This window comes from Panulirus ornatus, chromosome 4 (assembly GCF_036320965.1).
Source record: "Panulirus ornatus isolate Po-2019 chromosome 4, ASM3632096v1, whole genome shotgun sequence".
NCBI lineage: Eukaryota > Metazoa > Arthropoda > Malacostraca > Decapoda > Palinuridae > Panulirus > Panulirus ornatus.
The window spans coordinates 54184878-54207177 of record NC_092227.1 but is presented as its reverse complement, the minus strand read 5'-3'; the positions used below and the strand labels follow the sequence as shown (position 1 = coordinate 54207177).

Here is a 22300-nt window from a genome sequence, read left to right as displayed (position 1 = left end):
TTTCAGGGCAATATGTGGTGTGAGGTGGTTTGATCAAGTAAGTAATGTAAGGGTAAGAGAGATGTGTGGAAATAAAAAGAGTGTGGTTGAGAAAGCAGAAGAGTGTGTTTTGAAATGGTTTGGTCACATGGAGAGAATGAGTGAGGAAAGATTGACAAAGAGGATATATGTGTCAGAGGTGGAGGGAACAAGGACAAGTGGGAGACCAAATTGGAGGTGGAAAGATGGAGGGAAAAAGATTTTGAGTGATCGGGGCCTGAACACAAAGGAGGGTGAAAGGCGTGCAAGGAATAGAGTGAATTGGAACAATGTGGTATACCGGGGTCGACGTGCTGTCAATGGATTGAACCAGGGCATGTGAAGCATCTGGGGTAAACCATGGATGTGGGACCTGGATGTGGAAATGGAGCTGTGGTTTCGGTGCATTATTACATGACAGCTAGAGACTTAATGTGAGCGAATGGGGCCTTTGTTGTCTTTTCCTAGTGCTACCTCGCACACATGAGGGGGGAGAAGGTTGTTATTCCATGTGTGGCGAGATGGCGATGGGAATAAATAAAGGCAGAAAGTATGAATTATGTACATGTGTATATATGTATATGTCTGTGTGTGTATATATATGTATACATTGAGATGTATAGATATGTATATTTGCGTGTGTGGACATGTATGTGGGTGGGTTGGGTCATTCCTTCATCTGTTTCCTTGCGCTACCTCACTAACGCGGGAGAGAGCAACAAAGCAAAATATAAATGAAAAAATAATAAATATATGTGTGTGTATCTGGGTGGTTGGGCCATTCCTCGTCTGTTTCCGTGCACTACCTCACTGACACAGGAAAAAGCGATTTTATTATTCATTTATTATACTTTGTTGCTGTCTCCTGCGTTAGCGAGGTAGTGCAAGGAAACAGACGAAAGAGTGGCCCAACCCATCCGCATACACATGTATATACATACACGTCCACACATGCATCTCAACGTATACATATATATACACATGTACATAATTCATACTGTCTGCCCTTATTCATTCCCGTCGCCACCCCGCCACACAAGAAACAATAACCCCCTCCCCCAGCATGTGTGCAAGGTAGCACTAGTAAAAAACAACAAAGGCCACATTTCTTCACACTCTGTCTCTAGCTGTCATGCATACTGCACCGAAACCACAGCTCCCTTTCCACATCCATGCCCCACAGAACTTTCCCTGGTCTACCCCAGACGCTTCACATGCCCTGGTTCAATCCACTGACAGAACATTGACCCCAGTATATCACATCATTCCAATTCACTCTATTCCTTGCACGCCTTTCATCCTCCTGCATGTTCAGGCCCCGATCACAAAAAATCTTTTCACTCCATGTTTCCACTTCCAATTTGGTCTCCCACTTCTCATTCCCTCCACCTCTGACACATATATTCTCTATGTCAATCGTTCCTCACTCACTCTCTCCATGTGACCAAACCACTTCAAAACACCCTCTTCCGTTTTCTCAACCACACTCTTTTCATTTCCACATATATCTCTTACCCTTTCATTACTCACTCAACCAAACCACCTCACACCACATACTGTCCTTAAACATCTCATTTCCAGCACATCCACCCTCCTCCACACAACTCTATCCATAACCCATGCCTCGCAACCATATAACATTGTTGGAACCACTATCCCATCAAACATACCCATTTTTGCTTTCCAAGATAAAGTTCTCGACTTCCACACATTCTTAAACGCTCCCAGAACTTCCTCCCCTCCCCCACCCTATGATTCACTTCTGCTTCCATGGTTCCATCCACTGCCAAATCCACTCCCAGATACCTAAAACACTTCACTTCCTCCAGTTTTTCTCCATTCAAACTTACCTCCCAATAAACTTGTCCCTCAACCCTACTATACCTAATAACCTTGCTCTTATTCACATCTACTTTCACCTTTCTTCTTTCACACACTTTACCAAACTCAGTCACCAGCTTCTGCAGTTTCTCACTTGAATCAGCCACCAGCGCTGTATCATCAGTGAACAACAACTGACTCACTTCCCCAAGCTCTCTCATCCACAACAGACTGCATACTTGCCCCTCTTTCCAAAACTCTTGCATTCACCTCCCTAACAACCCCATCCATAAACAAATTAAAGAACCATGGAGACATCACCCACCCCTGCTGTAAACCAACATTCACTGAGAACCAATCACTTTCCTCTCTTCCTACATGTACACATGCCTTACATCCTCAATAAAAATTTCACTGCTTCTAACAACTTGCCTCCCACACCATATATTCTTAATACCTTCCACAGAGCATCTCTATCAACTCTATCATATGCCTTCTCCAGATCCATAAATGCTACATACAAATCCATTTCCTTTTCTAAGTATTTCTCACATACATTCTTCAAAGCAAAGACCTGTTCCACACATCCTCTATCACTTCTGAAACCACACTACTCTTCCCCAATCTGATGCTCTGTACATGCCTTCACCCTCTCAATCAATACCCTCCCATATAATTTACCAGGAATACTCAACTTATACCTCTGTAATTTGTGCACTCACTTTTACCCCCTTTGCTCTTGTACAATGGCACTATGCAAGCATTCTGCCAATCCTCATGCACCTCACCATGAGTCATACATACATTAAATATCCTTACCAATCAGTCAACAATAAAGTCACCCCCTTTTTTAATAAATTCCACTGCAATACCATCCAAACCCGCTGCCCTGCCAGTTTTCATTTTCTGCAAAGCTTTTACTACCTCTTCTCTGTTTGCCAAATCATTCTCCCTAACCCTCTCACTTTGCACACCGCCTCAATCAAAACACCCTATATCTGCCACTCTATCATCAAACACATTCAACAAACCTTCAAAATACTCACTCCATCTCCTTCTCACATCACCACTACTTGTTATCACCTCCCCATCACCCCCTTCACTGATGTTCCCATTTGTTCCCTTGTCTTACGCACTTTATTTACCTCCTTCCAAAACATTTTTATTTTTATTATTTATTTTGCTTTGTCGCTGTCTCCCGCGTTAGCGAGGTAGCGCAAGGAAACAGATGAAATAATGGCCCATCCCACCCACATAACCATGTATATAGATACACGTCCACACACGCAAATATACATAGTTATACATCTCAATGTATACATATATATATACACACAAACATATACATATATACACATGTACATAATTCACACTGTCTGCCTTTATTCATTCCCATCGCCACCCCGCAACTAATGGAATAACAGCCCCCTCCCCCCTCATGTGTGCGAGGTAGCGCTAGGAAAAGACAACAAAGGCCCCATTCATTCACACTCAGTCTCTAGCTGTCATGCAATAATGCATCGAAACCACAGCTCCCTTTCCACATCCAGGCCGCACAAAACTTTCCATGGTTTACCCCAGACGCTTCACATACCCTCATTCAATTCACTGACAGCATGTCGACCCCGGTATACCACATCGTTCCAATTCACTCTATTCCTTGCACACCTTTCTTCCTCCTGCATGTTCAGGCCCTGATCACTCAAAATCTTTTTCACCCCATCTTTCCACCTCCAATTTGGTCTCCCACTTCTCCTCGTTCCCTCCACCTCTGACACATATATCCTCTTGGTCAATCTTTCCTCACTCATTCTCTCCATGTGACCAAACCATTTCAAAACACCCTCTTCTGCTCTCTCAACCACACTCTTTTTATTACCACACATCTCTCTTACTCTATTATTACTTACTCCATCAAACCACCTCACACCACATATTGTCCTCAAACATCTCATTTCCAGCACATCCACCCTCCTACGCACAACTCTATCCACAGCCCATGCCTCGCAACCATACAACATTGTTGGAACCACTATTCCTTCAAACATACCAATTTTTGCTTTCCAAGATAATTTTCTCGACTTCCAAACATTATTCAACACTCCCAGAATTTTCGCCCCCTCACCCACCCTATGATTCACTTCTGCTCCCATGGTTCCATCCGCTGCCAGATCCACTCACAGATATCTAAAACACTTCACTTCCTCCAGTTTTTCTCCATTCAAACTTACATCCCAATTGACTTGACCCTCAACCCTACTTTACCTAATAACCTTGCTGTTATTCACATTTACTCTCAACTTTCTTGTTTCACACACCTTACCAAACTCAGTCACCAGCTTCTGCGGTTTCTCACACGAATCAGCCACCAGCGCGGTATCATCAGCGAACAACAACTGACTCACTTCCCAAGCTCTCTCATCCACAACAGACTGCATACTTTCCAAAACTCTTGCATTCACCTCCCTAACAATCCCATCCATAAACAAATTAAACTAACATGGAGACATCACACACCCCTGCCGCAAACCTACATTCACTCAGAACCAATCACTTTCCTCTCTTCCTACATGTACACATGCCTTACATTCTCGATAAAAACTTTTCACTGCTTCTAACAACTTGCCTCCCACACCATATATTCTTAATACTTTCCACAGAGCATCTCTATCAACTCTATCATATGCCTTCTCCAGATCCATAAATGCTACATACAAATCCATTTCCTTTTCTAAGTATTTCTCACATACATTCTTCAAAGCAAAGACCTGTTCCATACATCCTCTACCACTTCTGAAACCACACTGCTCTTCCCCAATCTGATGCTCTGTACAAGCCTTCACCCTCTCAATCAATACCCTCCCATATAATTTACCAGGAATACTCAACAAACTTAGACCTCTGTAATTTGAGCACTCACTCTTATCCCCTTTGCCTTTGTACAATGGCACTATGCAAGCATTCCGCCAATCCTCAGGCACCTCACCATGAATCATACATACATCAAATAACCTTATCAACCAGTTAACAATACAGTCACCAGTTAACAATACAGTCACCCCCTTTTTTAATAAATTCCACTGCAATACCATCCAAAACTTCTACCTTGCTGGCTTTCATCTTCCGCAAAGCTTTTACTACCTCTTCCCTGTTTACCAAATAATTTTCCCTAACCCTCTCACTTTGCATACCACCTCGACCAAAACACCCTATATCTGCCACACTATCATCAAACACATTCAACAAACCTTCAAAATACTCACTCCATCTCCTTTTCACATCAGCACTACTTGTTATCACCTCCCCATTAGCCCCCATCACTGAAGTTCCCATTTGCTCCCTTGTCTTACGCACTTTATTTACCTCCTTCCAAAACATTTTTTATTATCCCTAAAATTTAATGATACTCTCTCACCCCAACTCTCATTAGCCCTCTTTTTCACCTCTTGCACCTTCCTCTTGACCTCCTGCCTCTTTCTTTTATACATCTCCCACTCATTTGCATTTTTTCCCTGCAAAAATCGTCCAAATGCCTCTCTCTTCTCTTTCACTAATAATCTTACTTCTTCATCCCACCACTCACTATCCTTTCTAATCTGCCCACCTCCCACGTTTCTCATACCACAAGCTTCTTTTGCACAAGCCATCACTGCTTCCCTAAATACATCCCATTCCTCCCCCACTCCAATTACCTCCTTTGTTCTCACCTTTTTCCATTCTGTACTCAGTTTCTCCTGGTACTTCCTCACACAAGTCTCACTTACTCTCACCACTCTCTTCACCCCAACATTCTCTCTTCTTTTCTGAAAACCTCTACAAATCTTCACCTTCGCCTCCACAAGATAATGATCAAACATCCCTCCAGTTGCACCTCTCAGCACATTAATATCCAAAAGTATCTCTTTTGCACGCCCATCAATTAACAAGTAATCCAATAATGCTCTCTGGCCATCTCTCCTACTTAAATATGGATACTTATGTATATCTCTCTTTTTAAACCAGGTATTCCCAATCACCAGTCCTTTTTCAGCACATAAATCTACAAGCTCTTCACCATTTCCATTTACAACACTGAACACCTCATGTACACCAATTATTCCCTCAACTGTCACATTACTCACCTTTGCATTCAAATCACCCATAACTATAACCCGGTTTTGTGCATCAAAACTACTAATACACTTACTCAGCTGCTCCCAAAACACTTGCCTCTTGTGATCTTTCTTCTCATTCCCAGGTGCATATGAACCAATAATCACCCATCTCTCTCCATCCACTTTCAGTTTTACCCATATCAATCTAGAGTTTACTTTCTTACACTCTATCACATACTCCCACCACTCCTGTTTCTGGAGCAGAGCTACTCCTTCCCTTGCTCTTGTCCTCTCACTAACCCCTGACTTTACTCCGAAGACATTCCCAAACCACTCTTCCCCTTTGCCCTTGAGCTTCGTTTCACTTAGAGCCAAAACATCCAGGTTCCTTTCCTCAAACATGCTACCTATCTCTCCTCTTTTCTCATCTTGGTTACAGCCACACACATTTAGACACCCCAATCGGAGCCTTCGAGGAGGATGAGCATTCCCTGTGTGAATAAATAAATGTTCTTTCACTTATAAATTATTTCTGTGAGGAATGACTAAATGTTAGAATTGATTAAATGTTAGAATTACCTTCATAACCTCAGCTTTCAAATTAACAGCACTAGCATGCAACTGTAAATACTCGCTAGCTAGTTCTGCAAGCTGCTGCTGGATCTCTTCTGCCTTCTTACCAACTTTATGGAATGGGGCTGCTGTTTGTCGAATATTCTCTTCTGAGGCTACATTTTCAGCATTTCGTCGTGACCTGCAGGTTACAACAAACTTATTTATCAACAAACGCTCAAAGTCATAAAGAATTCCCTGAAAATTTTTGTAATGAACTAGCATACAGAAAATCAATGGCCAATCTTTAACAAAAGCACTCCCATCCTGTTATGAGACAAATCTGTCAATACAAAATCTATCAATGCTAATATTAAAATATCTCAAGTCACACTGATGTGCTCATTCTAACCTTTAATATTTCCTTTTAATCTTCCTCTGCATTTTCTCACACAAGTTTTACTAAAATACTCTAATTCTTTATACTACCTGTCTTACCACTTGCTCTGTACTATTACTTTTACTTTAGTGTCTAACCAAATCACCATATCATATCTTCCTCTAATTGCCTTACTCCTAACTCCACATCTTTCCAAAACAAAACTAATCTTCATGAAATTTTTCTTAAGACACATTCTCTCTACTTATGTTACTACCACATACCTGAACATGCTGCACCAAATCATCTAGAGAACACATCAATTCTTACAAAAGAACCTAGCTACATATGCAAATTTGTAATTTTTCATTTCTTTTCTCAGAACTTCTACCTATCTTTTCCTAATACTCATAACTTAAACAAAGTCTCAATAATATTTCTGAATCACATCATGAGTCATGTGTCAATACACATGACATCTACAGAATGAATGTGAGCAGATGTGGCCTTTCTTCCTCTGTTCCTGACACTACCTCGACATTTCCAGGAACAAACGAAGAAAAGCCACATCTGCCCAAATTCAGTCTTGAGCTCTCCTGTGTAATGCACATATACCACCAAGAACAGACAAAGAAAGGCCACATATGCTCACATCCATTCTCAAGCTGTCCTGTGCAATATACAACTACTAAAAATTTATTCCGCACCCTTGGCTGCAATACGCCCCACAAGAATCCCTGGTGTGGTTGGTACCTGTGTGTGTGTGTGAAAGTCATATAATGCTCTCTGCAACCGTGTGTTGTACTTAACAGTTAACAAACAGGAATTCAGAAGTGTTAGTACAAAAGCCTCTAAATGGCATAGCATTACCCTATGTAATATAATAATCAAACCCACAATGTGTGTAAAGCAACCAACAAACCGGATGCCATTTATGGATTTCTTACATTATGAGCTGTAATGACATAAACCAACATCATCACAAAGTGTATATGATGCTAAATATGTAAATGCTCAGCGATATAAAAGCACATACATAAAAAACACAAAATGTCTTTGTATGGTTAATAGTGATATAACATTAAGCACAGGTATGATATTTGTTTAGTATGACAAACACGGTAAGATTAGTGGATCTTCAAGGGTGTGATTGGTAGGTAAGTTCATGTGAGACAATGTTTGTGTTACACAGATTTTCACCACAGGAAGTGTGTTATGTGAGTACAAAGTATCAAATATGCTGGAAACGGAACTGGTTCAATCTTCACTGAGTTGAGCTTCAAAGCGAACTGTAAGAATCTTAAGATTTATTTCAAATCACAGCTATGTTAGACAAGATAAATACCTGATACAAATTTTTCGGCACCCTTAACATACACATTGTGTTCCTCGTGCTGGACGTTTACATACTTTCCATCATCTACACTTTGTAGTGATGTGGATTCATGTCACTGCATCTCAAAATGTAAAAAAATCCCTAATTGGCACCCAGTCAGCTAGTTGTCATGCACACATTAATAAGCATTGTGGGTTTGATTATTAAGTTATGAAGGATAATGCTAGGCCTTTAGAGGCTATGAATTCCCATCTATTAACCGTTAAATACGACACATGGCTACAGAAAGCATCATATGACTCACACACACAGACAAACAAGGGTACCAACCACACCAGGAATTCTTGCAGGATAAATCACAGCCAAAGGTGCCAAATAACATTTTTGGGGGTGTACATATACAGCTTTGTAATATACAACATACTTTTACATTTTTTCATACATGATTACTGTCTCCCACATTAGCGAGGTAGTGCCAAAAGCATGCAGTGAAAGACCACATCCACTCACATCCAACCCTTCATTCATACACCTCACAACTATGAATCCAACTCCTAATTTTACAACCTTTAACAAGGTTGTAAAGTTTGTAAACACTTTAAATATCTCATTCACACATTTCCTGCATCCCCACATTTCCTGCATTTTCATCTGAACTTTCTTTTCCTTTTTTGTACCACTTCTTACATTCTTTCTGATTCATCTCATTTGCCAATACTTTTGCCTCTCCCTTTTTCTTTACACCATACCTCCACTTCTCCCTGATCCTCACCTCCAAAGAACTGCAGAATGGTCAGAATCTACAAAGCATCATCTCACAATTATAACATCTAGCACCTTTCATCCCCTGTCACACAGTTAAAACTTTTTGTTCTTCTCCTCAATCAATTCTCATCCGTATATATCTGAGGATCATGTGCTACAAAATGGTGTTTGCAAAAAATAAACCCCTCACAGTACAGCACTTTTGTTATCCCTGCCTAGATACAATGGCACTATACAGGAACCTCACCAGGAGCCATAATATATCCATATCTCTAAGCATTATACACAAACCTCACCAGGAGCCATATATCTATATCTCTAAGCAACAAACAGGAACCTCACCATGAGCCATAATATATCTATATATCTAACACTTGTTCTCTCATGGAACTCCTTCTAGGGGGTGGCCATGGCAACAGAGTCTCTATGACTAATGAACTCCAATAGAGTTCACAATGAGCCATACATACAATGAATATCCTAATCAACTAATCAACAACATTGTTAAGAAATCAAACTATATTCCATCCACTCCAACACTTTGCTGTATTTCATCTTACAGAACACTTTCATAATCTCTCATCTTTTCCCTTAACACTTTCTGTGATCTCGTGACTTTGCATACCTCCACATCCAAAACATCCTCCTACATCTGCCACCCTATCATCAAATACATTTAACAACACCAAAATACTCATTACATCTCTTCACTTCATTTCTGCCTGTTATCACTTTCTCATTTGCCACCTTCACTGTTGTTCCCATTTGCCTTCCTGTCTATTATAACTGACTGTTCCCAAACCCATGGGATTTATCCATAAAGCCTATCAAACTACTCATATATGTATGTCTTAATTAGGCATGCCTCCCTTTTAGTCTTTATCAAATGCTTACTTACTCAAAGAGTGCAATGGTGGCAAATATATCTTGAGATAACTGTTGGTCCTTTGTTGATTTTCCATCAGTTTTAGATCCAGCACTGTTTGAGTCTGATGAAAAGAGAAACAAAGTCCTTAGCCAAATATTCTACATCACTTATGAGAAGATTAGAGACAAGCAAATCTACATTTACCACATCATCAACTACAAAGAATTATGCAATCAGTTCAATGGTAACTCAATTGTAAATCAAAACTAATTTGAACTGCAGTAAGTCCAAAACTATATAAACAGAAAACATAAGGGTACTGACCCAAACAGGGCTCAATAGGTCCTGATGAAATTTCATCATATATATTATAAAGATGTGTGCAGATATGGATGACAAAGAAAAGTTATCATCTCACAGACAATGTGCTTAGAGTAATTACGAGCAGTGATAAAAGCTGAATGGGAGTCAGAGGAAGGAGTGCTTTTTCAAACCAGATACACCTAATCCCTTCCCTGAATGGCCTCAGAACAGGAAGGATTGAACCATGGATTGGTAGAAAGGTCGTCTTGGGGTAAAAAGGGATAAATGCTTCCATTCCTACAAGGATAATCTCTGCTATGCGTATGGCAGCAACAAAAGCGTCAACACGAGACAGTAATTTACTGAAGAAAGTCAGAAAAGAAATTACATACGTTATTCCAGTCGGCTTTACTGAGGTGAACCAATTGGGGCGAGATTGTTTACTTACAGTGGGATGGAATGAAGGTGAAAAACAGATCCAGAATATTAGGAGAGTGGTCGAAGCAGTCAGGAATATGAGGCGGGAGATAATTTGTTCTAAGCCACTGAGAATGGAATACATAAGGGTTTCAATCCCTCAACAATCTGTGTGGGAGGAATTCAACAATTGCCTATGAGGAATGCTGAAATCCCCAAGGTAGAATATCTCAGCTTGCAAGTGAAAGGATGTCATAGTCTCATGGCAAGAGTTTACACAGTCAAAGGAAGATATAAAATTTGTAGAATTATGTGAGCAATAGGTTAAACAGAGGAAAAGTGTGGTAGTTGAAAGACAGACCTTGAGCCACATGACATCATAGTTAGGGGACTCAAAAGTCCTTTAAGGAATGCAACAGGTGTGTTGGAATAAGCACAAACATCATCTTTGAATGGGAACCATGATTGAAGATTATAGTTACAATTTCCCCAATTGCATGAAAAAAAGGAAAATATTCAGATATGAGATAAAACCTTACCCAATTTATCCCAGAATTTTGATGAAATGTGGATATGACAAATAGGAAGGAAGCTGTCCATCATATTCTGCCCTGAATATTGTTTTCAATGCTTGGATAACCTTTTGATTATTATTTGGTACATCATTTCTGTTATCTACTTAAAGTATCGAGTATATTTCTTGTCTTTTATTGGGTTCATGGTCCCTAACCCCATCTTTACGAAGGAATGGATGTCACAGCATAGCATAATTTGGTACTCAATAAACATTTCTCGTACCTATCTCATGTTATATCCCAACACTATTGTACACAACAAAAAGGTTACAATTCTGTATGCTGTCCATAATCACTATCTCATAACTCAGCAATGTTGATATGCTGTCATGCTTGCAGGACTGACAACAAGGAAAGAAATGTGGCTCTTAAAATCTAAGACACCTTTCCTCAATATGATAGTGTCCTGCAACCAATTTTTACTGGTTTATACACTATGCCCAGCCTTTATCTCCTTTTTCACAAACTGCAAAATATCAGCTTCCAGCTGCTGTTGGTTTGGCAGACTGATAACAATAGCCAGGTGGCAGTAGATAACTGGCCAAGTGTGGATCCCCTTGAACAAGCACTAGCGAGGAATTCTTTGGGTATTCACAAAGAGCAAGTGAAGGCTGTTGCCTTCTCACCAAATTCAAAGGCTGAGGGTTAAGACCCTTTCCCAGTTTCCCAGGGAATTTCTTCATATTTGCACGACACCCTCTCAGAGAGAAAAGGTTTGTCAATGCTAAAAACCTTCATTTCATTCAAAAGAAATATAACATGTCTTGGGAGTAAAGTCAGGGGTTAGTGAGAGGACAAGAGCAAGGGAAGGAGTAGCACTACTCCTGAATCAGGAGTTGTGGGAGTATGTGATAGAGTGTAAGAAAGTAAATTCTAGATTGATATGGGTAAAACTGAAAGTTGATGGAGAGACATGGGTGATTATTGGTGCATATGCACCTGGGCATGAGAAGAAAGATCATCAGAGGCAAGTGTTTTGGGAGCAGCTGAATGAGTGTGTTAGTGGTTTTGATGCACAAGACCGGGTTATAGTGATGGGTGATTTGAATGCAAAGGTGAGTAATGTGGCAGTTGAGAGAATAATTGGTATACATGGAGTATTCAGTGTTGTAAATGGAAATGGTGAAGAGCTTGTTAATTTATGTGCTGAAAAATGGGAATACCTGGTTTAAAGAGTGAGATATACATGAGTATACGTATGTAAGTAGGAGAGATGGCCGGAGAGCGTTACTGGATTACGTGTTAATTGATAGACGCATGAAAGAGGGACTTTTGGATGTTAATGTGCTGAGAGTTGCAACTGGAGGGATGTCTGATCATTATCTTGTGGAGGCGATGGTGAACATTTGTGGGGGTTTTCAGAAAAGAAAAGAGAATGTTGGGGTGAAGAGAGTGGTGAGAGTAAGTGAGCTTGGGAAGGAGACTTGTGTGAGGAAGTACCAGGAGAGACTGAGTACAGAATGGAAAAAGGTGAGAACAAAGGAGGTAAGGGGAGTGGGGGAGGAATGGGATGTATTTAGGGCAGCAGTGATGGCTTGCACAAAAGATGCTTGTGGCATGAGAAGCGTGGGAGGTGGATTGATTAGAAAAGGTAGTGAGTGGTGGGATGAAGAAGTAAGATTATTAGTGAAAGAGAAGAGAGAGGCATTTGGACGATTTTTGCAGGGAAAAAATGCAAATGAGTGGGAGAGGTATAAAAGAAAGAGGCAGGAGGTCAAGAGAAAGGTGCAAGAGGTGAAAAAGAGGGCAAATGAGAGTTGGGGTGAGAGAGTATCATTAAATTTCAGGGAGAAGAAAAAGATGTTTTGGAAGGAGATAAATAAAGTGAATAAGACAAGGGAGCAAATGGAAACTTCAGTGAAGGGGGCAAATGGGGAGGTGATAACAAGTAGTGGTGATGTGAGAAGGAGATGGAGTGAGTATTTTGAAGGTTTGTTGAATGTGTTTGATGATAGAGTGGCAGATATAGGGTGTTTTGGTCGAGCTGGTGTGCAAAGTGAGAGGGTTAGGGAAAATGATTTGGTAAATAGAGAAGAGGTAGTAAAAGCTTTACGGAAGATGAAAGCCAGCAAGGCAGCAGGTTTGGATGGTATTGCAGTGGAATTTATTAAAAAAGGGGGTGACTGTATTGTTGACTGGTTGGTAAGGTTATTTAATGTATGTATGATTCATGTTGAGGTACCTGAGGATTGGCGGAATGCTTGCATAGTGACATTGTACAAAGGCAAAGGGGATAAGAGTGCGTGCTCAAATTACAGAGGTATAAGTTTGTTCAGTATTCCTGGTAAAGTATATGGGAGGGTATTGATTGAGAGGGTGAAGGCATGTACAGAGCATCAGATTGGGGAAGAGCAGTGTGGTTTCAGAAGTGGTAGAGGATGTTTGGATCAGGTGTTTGCTTTGAAGAATGTATGTGAGAAATACTTAGAAAAACAAATGGATTTGTATGTAGCATTTATGGATCTGGAGAAGGCATATGATAGAGTTGATAGAGATGCTCTGTGGAAGGTATTGAGAATATATGGTGTGGAAGGCAAGTTGTTAGAAGCAGTGAAAAGTTTTTATCGAGGATGTAAGGCATGTGTACGTGTAGGAAGAGAGGAAAGTGATTGGTTCTCAGTGAATGTAGGTTTGCGGCAGGGGTGTGTGATGTCTCCATGGTTGTTTAATTTGTTTATGGATGGGGTTGTTAGGGAGGTGAATGCAAGAGTTTTGGAAAGAGGGGCAAGTATGCAGTCTGTTGTGGATGAGAGAGCTTGGGAAGTGAGTCAGTTGTTGTTCGCTGATGATACAGCGCTGGTGGCTGATTCATGTAAGGAACTGCAGAAGCTGGTGACTGGGTTTGCTAAAGTGTGTGAAAGAAGAAAGTTAAGAGTAAATGTGAATAAGAGCAAGGTTATTAGGTACAGTAGGGTTGAGGGTCAAGTCAGTTGGGAGGTAAGTTTGAATGGAGAAAAACTGGAGGAAGTAAAGTGTTTTAGATATCTGGGAGTGGATCTGGCAGCGGATGAAACCATGGAAGCGGAAGTGAATCACAGGGTGGGGAGGGGCGAAAATTCTGGGAGCCTTGAAGAATGTTTGGAAGTCGAGAACATTATCTCGGAAAGCAAAAATGGGTATGTTTGAAGGAATAGTGGTTCCAACAATGTTGTATGGTTGCGAGGTGTGGGCTATGGATAGAGTTGTGTGCAGGAGGGTGGATGTGCTGGAAATGAGATGTTTGAGGACAATGTATGTTTTTTTTTTTTTTTCTTCCTGTCTCCCGCGTTTGCGAGGTAGCGCAAGGTAACAGACGAAAGAAATGGCCCAACCCACCCCCATACACATGTATATACATACGTCCACACACGCAAATATACATACCTACACAGCTTTCCATGGTTTACCCCAGACGCTTCACATGCCCTGATTCAATCCACTGACAGCACGTCAACCCCGGTATACCACATCGCTCCAATTCACTCTATTCCTTGCCCTCCTGTCACCCTCCTGCATGTTCAGGCCCCGATCACACAAAATCTTTTTCACTCCATCTTTTCACCTCCAATTTGGTCTCCCTCTTCTCCTCGTTCCCTCCACCTCCGACAAATATATTCTCTTGGTCAATCTTTCCTCACTCATTCTCTCCATGTGCCCGAACCATTTCAAAACACCCTCTTCTGCTCTCTCAACCATGCTCTTTTTATTTCCACACATCTCTCTTACCCTTACGTTACTTACTCGATCAAACCACCTCACACCACACATTGTCCTCAAACATCTCATTTCCAGCACATCCATCCTCCTGCGCACAACTCTATCCATAGCCCACGCCTCGCAACCATACAACATTGCTGGAACCACTATTCCTTCAAACATACCCATTTTTGCTTTCCGAGATAATGTTCTCGACTTCCACACATTCTTCAAGGCTCCCAGAATTTTCGCCCCCTCCCCCACCCTATGATCCACTTCCGCTTCCATGGTTCCATCCGCTGCCAGATCCACTCCCAGATATCTAAAACACTTCACTTCCTCCAGTTTTTCTCCATTCAAACTCACCTCCCAATTGAATTGACCCTCAACCCTACTGTACCTAATAACCTTGCTCTTATTCACATTTACTCTTAACTTTCTTCTTTCACACACTTTACCAAACTCAGTCACCAGCTTCTGCAGTTTCTCACATGAATCAGCCACCAGCGCTGTATCATCAGCGAACAACAACCGACTCACTTCCCAAGCTCTCTCATCCCCAACAGACTTCATACTTGCCCCTCTTTCCAAAACTCTTGCATTCACCTCCCAAACAACCCCATCCATAAACAAATTAAACAACCATGGAGACATCACACATCCCTGCCGCAAACCTACATTCACTGAGAACCAATCACTTTCCTCTCTTCCTACACGTACACATGCCTTACATCCTTGATAAAAACTTTTCACTGCCCCCAACAACTTGCCTCCCACACCATACACTCTTAATACCTTCCACAGAGCATCTCTATCAACTCTATCATATGCCTTCTCCAGATCCATAAATGCTACATACAAATCCATTTGCTTTTATAAGTATTTCTCACATACATTCTTCAAAGCAAACACCTGATCCACACATCCTCTACCACTTCTGAAACCACACTGCTCTTCCCCAATCTGATGCTCTGTACATGCCTTCACCCTCTCAATCAATATCCTCCCATATAATTTACCAGGAATACTCAACAAACTTATACCTCTGTAATTTGAGCACTCACTCTTATCCCCTTTGCCTTTGTACAATGGCACTATGCATGCATTCCGCCAATCCTCAGGCACCTCACCATGAGTCATACATACATTAAATATCCTTACCAACCAGTCAACAATACAGTCACCCCCTTTTTTAATAAATTCCACTGCAATACCATCCAAACCTGCTGCCTTGCCGGCTTTCATCTTCCTCAAAGCTTTTACTACCTCTTCTCTGTTTACCAAATCATTTTCCCTAACCCTCTCACTTTGCACACCACCTCGACCAAAACACCCTATATCTGCCACTCTATCATCAAACACATTCAACAAACCTTCAAAATACTCACTCCATCTTCTCACATCACCACTACTTGTTATCACCTCCCCATTTGCGCCCTTCACTGAAGTTCCCATTTGCTCCATTGTCTTATGCACTTTATTTACCTCCTTCCAGAACATCTTTTTATTCTCCCTAAAATCTAATGATACTCTCTCACCCCAACTCTCATTTGCCCTTTTTTTCACCTCTTGCACCTTTCTCTTGACCTCCTGTCTCTTTCTTTTATACATCTCCCACTCAATTTCATTTTTTCCCTGCAAAAATCGTCCAAATGCCTCTTTCTTCTCTTTCACTAATACTCTTACTTCTTCATCCCACCACTCACTACCCTTTCTAATCAACCCACCTCCCACTCTTCTCATGCCACAAGCATCTTTTGCGCAACCCATCACTGATTCCCTAAATACATCCCATTCCTTCCCCACTCCCCTTACTTCCATTGTTCTCACCTTTTTCCATTCTGTACTCAGTCTCTCCTGGTACTTCCTCACACAAGTCTCCTTCCCAAGCTCACTTACTCTCACCACCCTCTTCACCCCAACATTCACTCCTCTTTTCTGAAAACCCATACAAATCTTCACCTTAGCCTCCACAAGATAATGATCAGACATCCCTCCAGTTGCACCTCTCAGCACATTAACATCCAAAAGTCTCTCTTTTGCGCGCCTGTCAATTAACACGTAATCCAATAACGCTCTCTGGCCATCTCTCCTACTTACATAAGTATACTTATGTATATCTCACTTTTTAAACCAGGTATTCCCAATCATCAGTCCTTTTTCAGCACATAAATCTACAAGCTCTTCACCATTTCCATTTACAACACTGAACACCCCATGTATACCAATTATTCCCTCAACTGCCACATTACTCACCTTTGCATTCAAATCACCCATCACTATAACCCGGTCTCGTGCATCAAAACCACTAACACACTCATTCAGCTGCTCCCAAAACACTTGCCTCTCATGATCTTTCTTCTCATGCCCAGGTGCATATGCACCAATAATCACCCATCTCTCTCCATCAACTTTCAGTTTTACCCATATTAATCGAGAGTTTACTTTCTTACATTCTATCACATACTCCCACAACTCCTGTTTCAGGAGTATTGCTACTCCTTCCCTTGCTCTTGTCTTCTCACTAACCCCTGACTTTACTCCCAAGACATTCCCAAACCACTCTTCCTCTTTACCCTTGAGCTTCGTTTCACTCAGAGCCAAAACATCCAGGTTCCTTTCCTCAAACATACTACCTATCTCTCCTTTTTTCACATCTTGGTTACATCCACACACATTTAGGCACCCCAATCTGAGCCTTCGAGGAGGATGAGCACTCCCCGCGTGACTCCTTCTTCTGTTTCCCATTTTAGAAAGTTAAAAAAAAAAAAAAAAAAATACGAGGGGAGGATTTCTGGCCCCCCGCTCCCGTCCCCTCTAGTCGCTTTCTACGACACGCGAGGAATGCGTGGGAAGTATTCTTTCACCCCTATCCCCAGGGATAATATATATATATATATATATATATATATATATATATATATATATATATATATATATATATATATATACATATATATATACACACACACACACACATACATACGCACATATACACACACACACATATACATATATATATATATATATATATATATATATATATATATATATATATATATATATATATATATATATATATATATTTTTTTTTTTGCTTTGTCGTTGTCTCCCGCGTTTGCGAGGTAGCGCAAGGAAACAGACGAAAGAAATGGCCCAACCCATTCCCATACACATGCCTTGATTCAATCCACTGACAGCACGTCAACCCTGGTATACCACATTGCTCCAATTCACTCTATTCTTTGCCCTCCTTTCACCCTCCTGCATGTTCAGGCCCCGATCACTCAAAATCTTTTTCACTCCATCTTTCCACCTCCAATTTGGTCTCCCTCTTCTCCTCGTTCCCTCCACCTCTGACAAATATATCCTCTTGGTCAATCTTTCCTCACTCATTCTCTCCATGTGACCAAACCATTTCAAAACACCCTCTTCTGCTCTCTCAACCACGCTCTTTTTTTTTCCACACATCTCTCTTACCCTTACGTTACTTACTCGATCAAACCACCTCACACCACACATTGTCCTCAAACATCTCATTTCCAGCACATCCATCCTCCTGCGCACAACTCTATCCATAGCCCACGCCTCGCAACCATACAACATTGTTGGAACCACTATTCCTTCAAACATACCCATTTTTGCTTTCCGAGATAATGTTCTCGACTTCCACACATTCTTCAAGGCTCCCAGAATTTTCGCCCCCTCCCCCACCCTATGATCCACTTCCGCTTCCATGGTTCCATCCGCTGCCAGATCCACTCCCAGATATCTAAAACACTTCACTTCCTCCAGTTTCTCTCCATTCAAACTCACCTCCCAATTGAATTGACCCTCAACCCTACTGTACCTAATAACCTTGCTCTTATTCACATTTACTCTTAACTTTCTTCTTTCACACACTTTACCAAACTCAGTCACCAGCTTCTGCAGTTTCTCACATGAATCAGCCACCAGCGCTGTATCATAAGCGAACAACAACTGACTCACTTCACAAGCTCTCTCATCCCCAACAGACTTCATACTTGCCCCTCTTTCCAAAACTCTTGCATTCACCTCCCTAACAACCCCATCCATAAACAAATTAAACAACCATGGAGACATCACACACCCCTGCCGCAAACCTACATTCACTGAGAACCAATCACTTTCCTCTCTTCCTACACGTACACATGCCTTACATCCTCGATAAAAACTTTTCACTGCCCCCAACAACTTGCCTCCCACACCATACACTCTTAATACCTTCCACAGAGCATCTCTATCAACTCTATCATATGCCTTCTCCAGATCCATAAATGCTACATACAAATCCATTTGCTTTTATAAGTATTTCTCACATACATTCTTCAAAGCAAACACCTGATCCACACATCCTCTACCACTTCTGAAACCACACTGCTCTTCCTCAATCTGATGCTCTGTACATGCCTTCACCCTCTCAATCAATACCCTCCCATATAATTTGCCAGGAATACTCAACAAACTTATACCTCTGTAATTTGAGCACTCACTCTTATTCCCTTTGCCTTTGTACAATATATATATACATATGAAAAATGTAAGAAACAATTTAGAAAACTGAAACTTCTAGCTTGAAATGAAATGAAAAAATGGATGTCACATAATGGTTCAACCTCTGGCTATGGAAAAGGGAAATTTATAATTTATTTACACAAACGTCAATAGTAGTTCTCATCAATTTGACCACTGTATCAATAAGCTTCAATGTCTAAGCTACATTTTTTCCAATTTCACTATTTTCTTGTCAAAGCACCATGTATGAAAACTATCACTCCAGTAACACAACTATAAACATTTACTTCCCCTTTAAAAAAAGTTCTGGGTAAGTCTGTCTCGATACACTGCGGGACACTCTACCACCTGGCGAGGTTTGTGTTGCAATGGTTCTTGATTCACAAACGTAGTAGCATCACTGGTGGGCCAAGGTAGTTCCGTTGGTGAAGAGGAGCTCATGAAACATGTCGGAAAGCATGCTACTGCAGGCAGGAGTGAAGGCTGATGCAAACTGGCATCGCTAAGTGAAGGAGGTACAACCCTCCTTGAGGCAGGACACTTGAGTGCTGTCATGACGGCTTCCTCCCCCCCTCTTGCGATGCCACAATGAAGCCTTATGAGTTAATCCAGCATGAGGCCAGCATGGAGCACATTTTCAGACCGAATAGACAGACCTCCTCCGGTCGGCAGGTGTAGGTAGGGTCGGTCGTTAAAGCCATCAGTACAATGTATGTACATGTGTATATATGTCTGTGTGTGTATATATATGTGTGCATTGAGATGTATAGGTATGTATATTTGCATGTGTGGACGTGTATGTATATACATGTGTATGTGGGTGGGTTGGGCCATTCTTTCGTCTGTTTCCTTGTGCTACCTCGCAAACGCGGGAGACAGCGACAAAGCAAAATAAATATAAATAAATAAATAAAATAACATTTTCATTTCTAAAAATAACTGTAATGCACTAAATCACTGCAAATGCTAAGACCTTACCAGCATTTGCAGATGGTGCTTGAACACCTCCTAAACCAATTCCAACACCTCCTACACTTCCTGTGCTTGTAAGGACAGTAGTGGTTTGCACCGGAGTACCAGTGGTGCCTGTTCAAAAAAAAGCTTTAGAGGCAAAATAATTATGCAAGACCTATCTATCAATACACAGAACATTTCTTAAATTCTGGATATAAAAACAGTATATAAACAGTATTCTACATGTTAAACTTAACAATTAACCTAACAAAACTACATAAAGGTTTCTGCATACTTACTGCTAAAGCCAAATAATGGAGCTTTGGAAGTCTGCACACCACCAAGACCACCAGCACCAAGTGAAAATCCTGAGGATGTTGAAACTACTGGTGTTCCACCCATGGTGCTAAGGGAAAACCCTGACGATGATGAAGCTGGTGTAGCACCTAATACCCCAAAGGAAAATCCAGTATTGGCAGATGAAGCTGGCGTAGGGGCTGTCACACCAAGAGCGAAACCAACAGATGAGGTAGTAGCTGGAGTTGTACTCAGACTAAACCCACTTGAGCTAGTGGCTGTGTAAGAAACCAAAGAATCAGAATAAGTGCATCAATCTTTCAGTTTACTACAACTTTTTTATACCTAACAGCCTTTCCTGCCTTAGCAAAGTAGCACTGGAAATAGAGAACAAAAAACTCACTTGTAAACATCTGCTATCAAGCTGTCTTGTATCATGTACTGAAACCAGAGCCTACTATCCACAGCCAAGCCACTGCGACTATTCCATGATTTACTTTGAACATTCCTGGTTTAGCACAATGACAGTGTGTCATCCCCATTAAATATGCTGATCCAAATCTTTCTATGCTATAAATGGATTTCATCCTCTTTCTCTCCATCTCTTTCTCAATTCCCCCCTCCCCTTTGCTCCCACCACTTCTGACATATTGATCCTCTTAGTTTTTCATCATTCATCCAATCCATATATTCAAACCAATTCAGCACACCTTGGTCAGCATTCTCAATCAGACTTTACTTACTACCACATCTCACTATTATGCCATTATTCTGTATACACTTAACCCACCTCACACCACCTAATGATCCCAGGTATTTCATTTTCAGCATATCTACCCTCTTTCTTACAACAATCACCTCTTACGAATCTACATTTCTTCAGTAGTTTGAAAACTTCATTGCACTAAAAGCTCTACTAAATGAGAACACTGTGAGAGGAATGTGCACAAGATGCTCAGGTGAATGAACATGTGTCCAAACTTTAAAGACTGAATGGGAAACTCTTCATTTATAAAGATCAGAATAGGTAAAAATGTGAGAATTTGAGATGGACAGATAAAGCAGTAATAACAGAATTAGGAGAATAAACAACATTGGAAGTAAGAAGGATATATAGTGAAAAGATAATTACAAGGACACATGAAACAGTCTTTCAGGTCAGTATAATGATGTAGAATATATATGATAGATGATATGTTTAACTGTAAAGATATATTACCCTTGTTACAATATCAGGACCTCTTTAATGAGGCTCCTGCAGATTCAAGACTATACAACAATCAAAAGAAGGAAAAAAAATGGACTACTTTGTAATGAGAAGTAATCTATTAAGAGTGTACTCTATTTTGTTGACCGATGGTGGTACAGCCCCATGAAAGGTGACTTTCCAGTCGTAGTGTAACCACATGCACGAAGAGTCTAGTAATAACATACGATATGGAGTCATACGGATGAAAGTCTAGGAAACAATGCATCAATAATAATGTAAGCTTTTTGTTATTTCTATCACTACTACTGTACAATCCCAGGACCCATGTTGTGTAGCTTCTGCAGCTTTGAGGATGCTGTTATTCTTTAGAAGAGACAGCTAATCAGGGGTATTGTAATTGAGACATTCTACTGTACACCTAATCTCATAACAAACTTCATGGATTCTATCAAGGGATGATTTCACACTGTACATATCATTTACATATCTTCCTTCTTCAA

At 40.8% G+C, this 22300-nt stretch overlaps 1 protein-coding gene across 7 annotated transcripts in view; it reads right to left on the bottom strand.

Moving 5' to 3' along the window:
• LOC139766293 (uncharacterized) overlaps positions 1-22300 on the bottom strand; it is a 540727-nt gene that overhangs the window by 377980 nt on the left and 140447 nt on the right. For all 7 annotated transcript variants that reach the window (XR_011716836.1, XR_011716837.1, XM_071694755.1 and 4 more), the window contains 4 exons: positions 20593-20868; positions 20318-20425; positions 9864-9954; positions 6513-6687 (listed from right to left, as the gene is read on the bottom strand). Coding sequence is in view for 5 of the 7 variants with exons in the window: in XM_071694755.1 (XP_071550856.1) it covers positions 6513-6687; positions 9864-9954; positions 20318-20425; positions 20593-20868 (650 nt within the window). In the remaining 2 variants the exon portion in view is untranslated. The remainder of the gene's footprint in view (positions 1-6512; positions 6688-9863; positions 9955-20317; positions 20426-20592; positions 20869-22300) is intronic.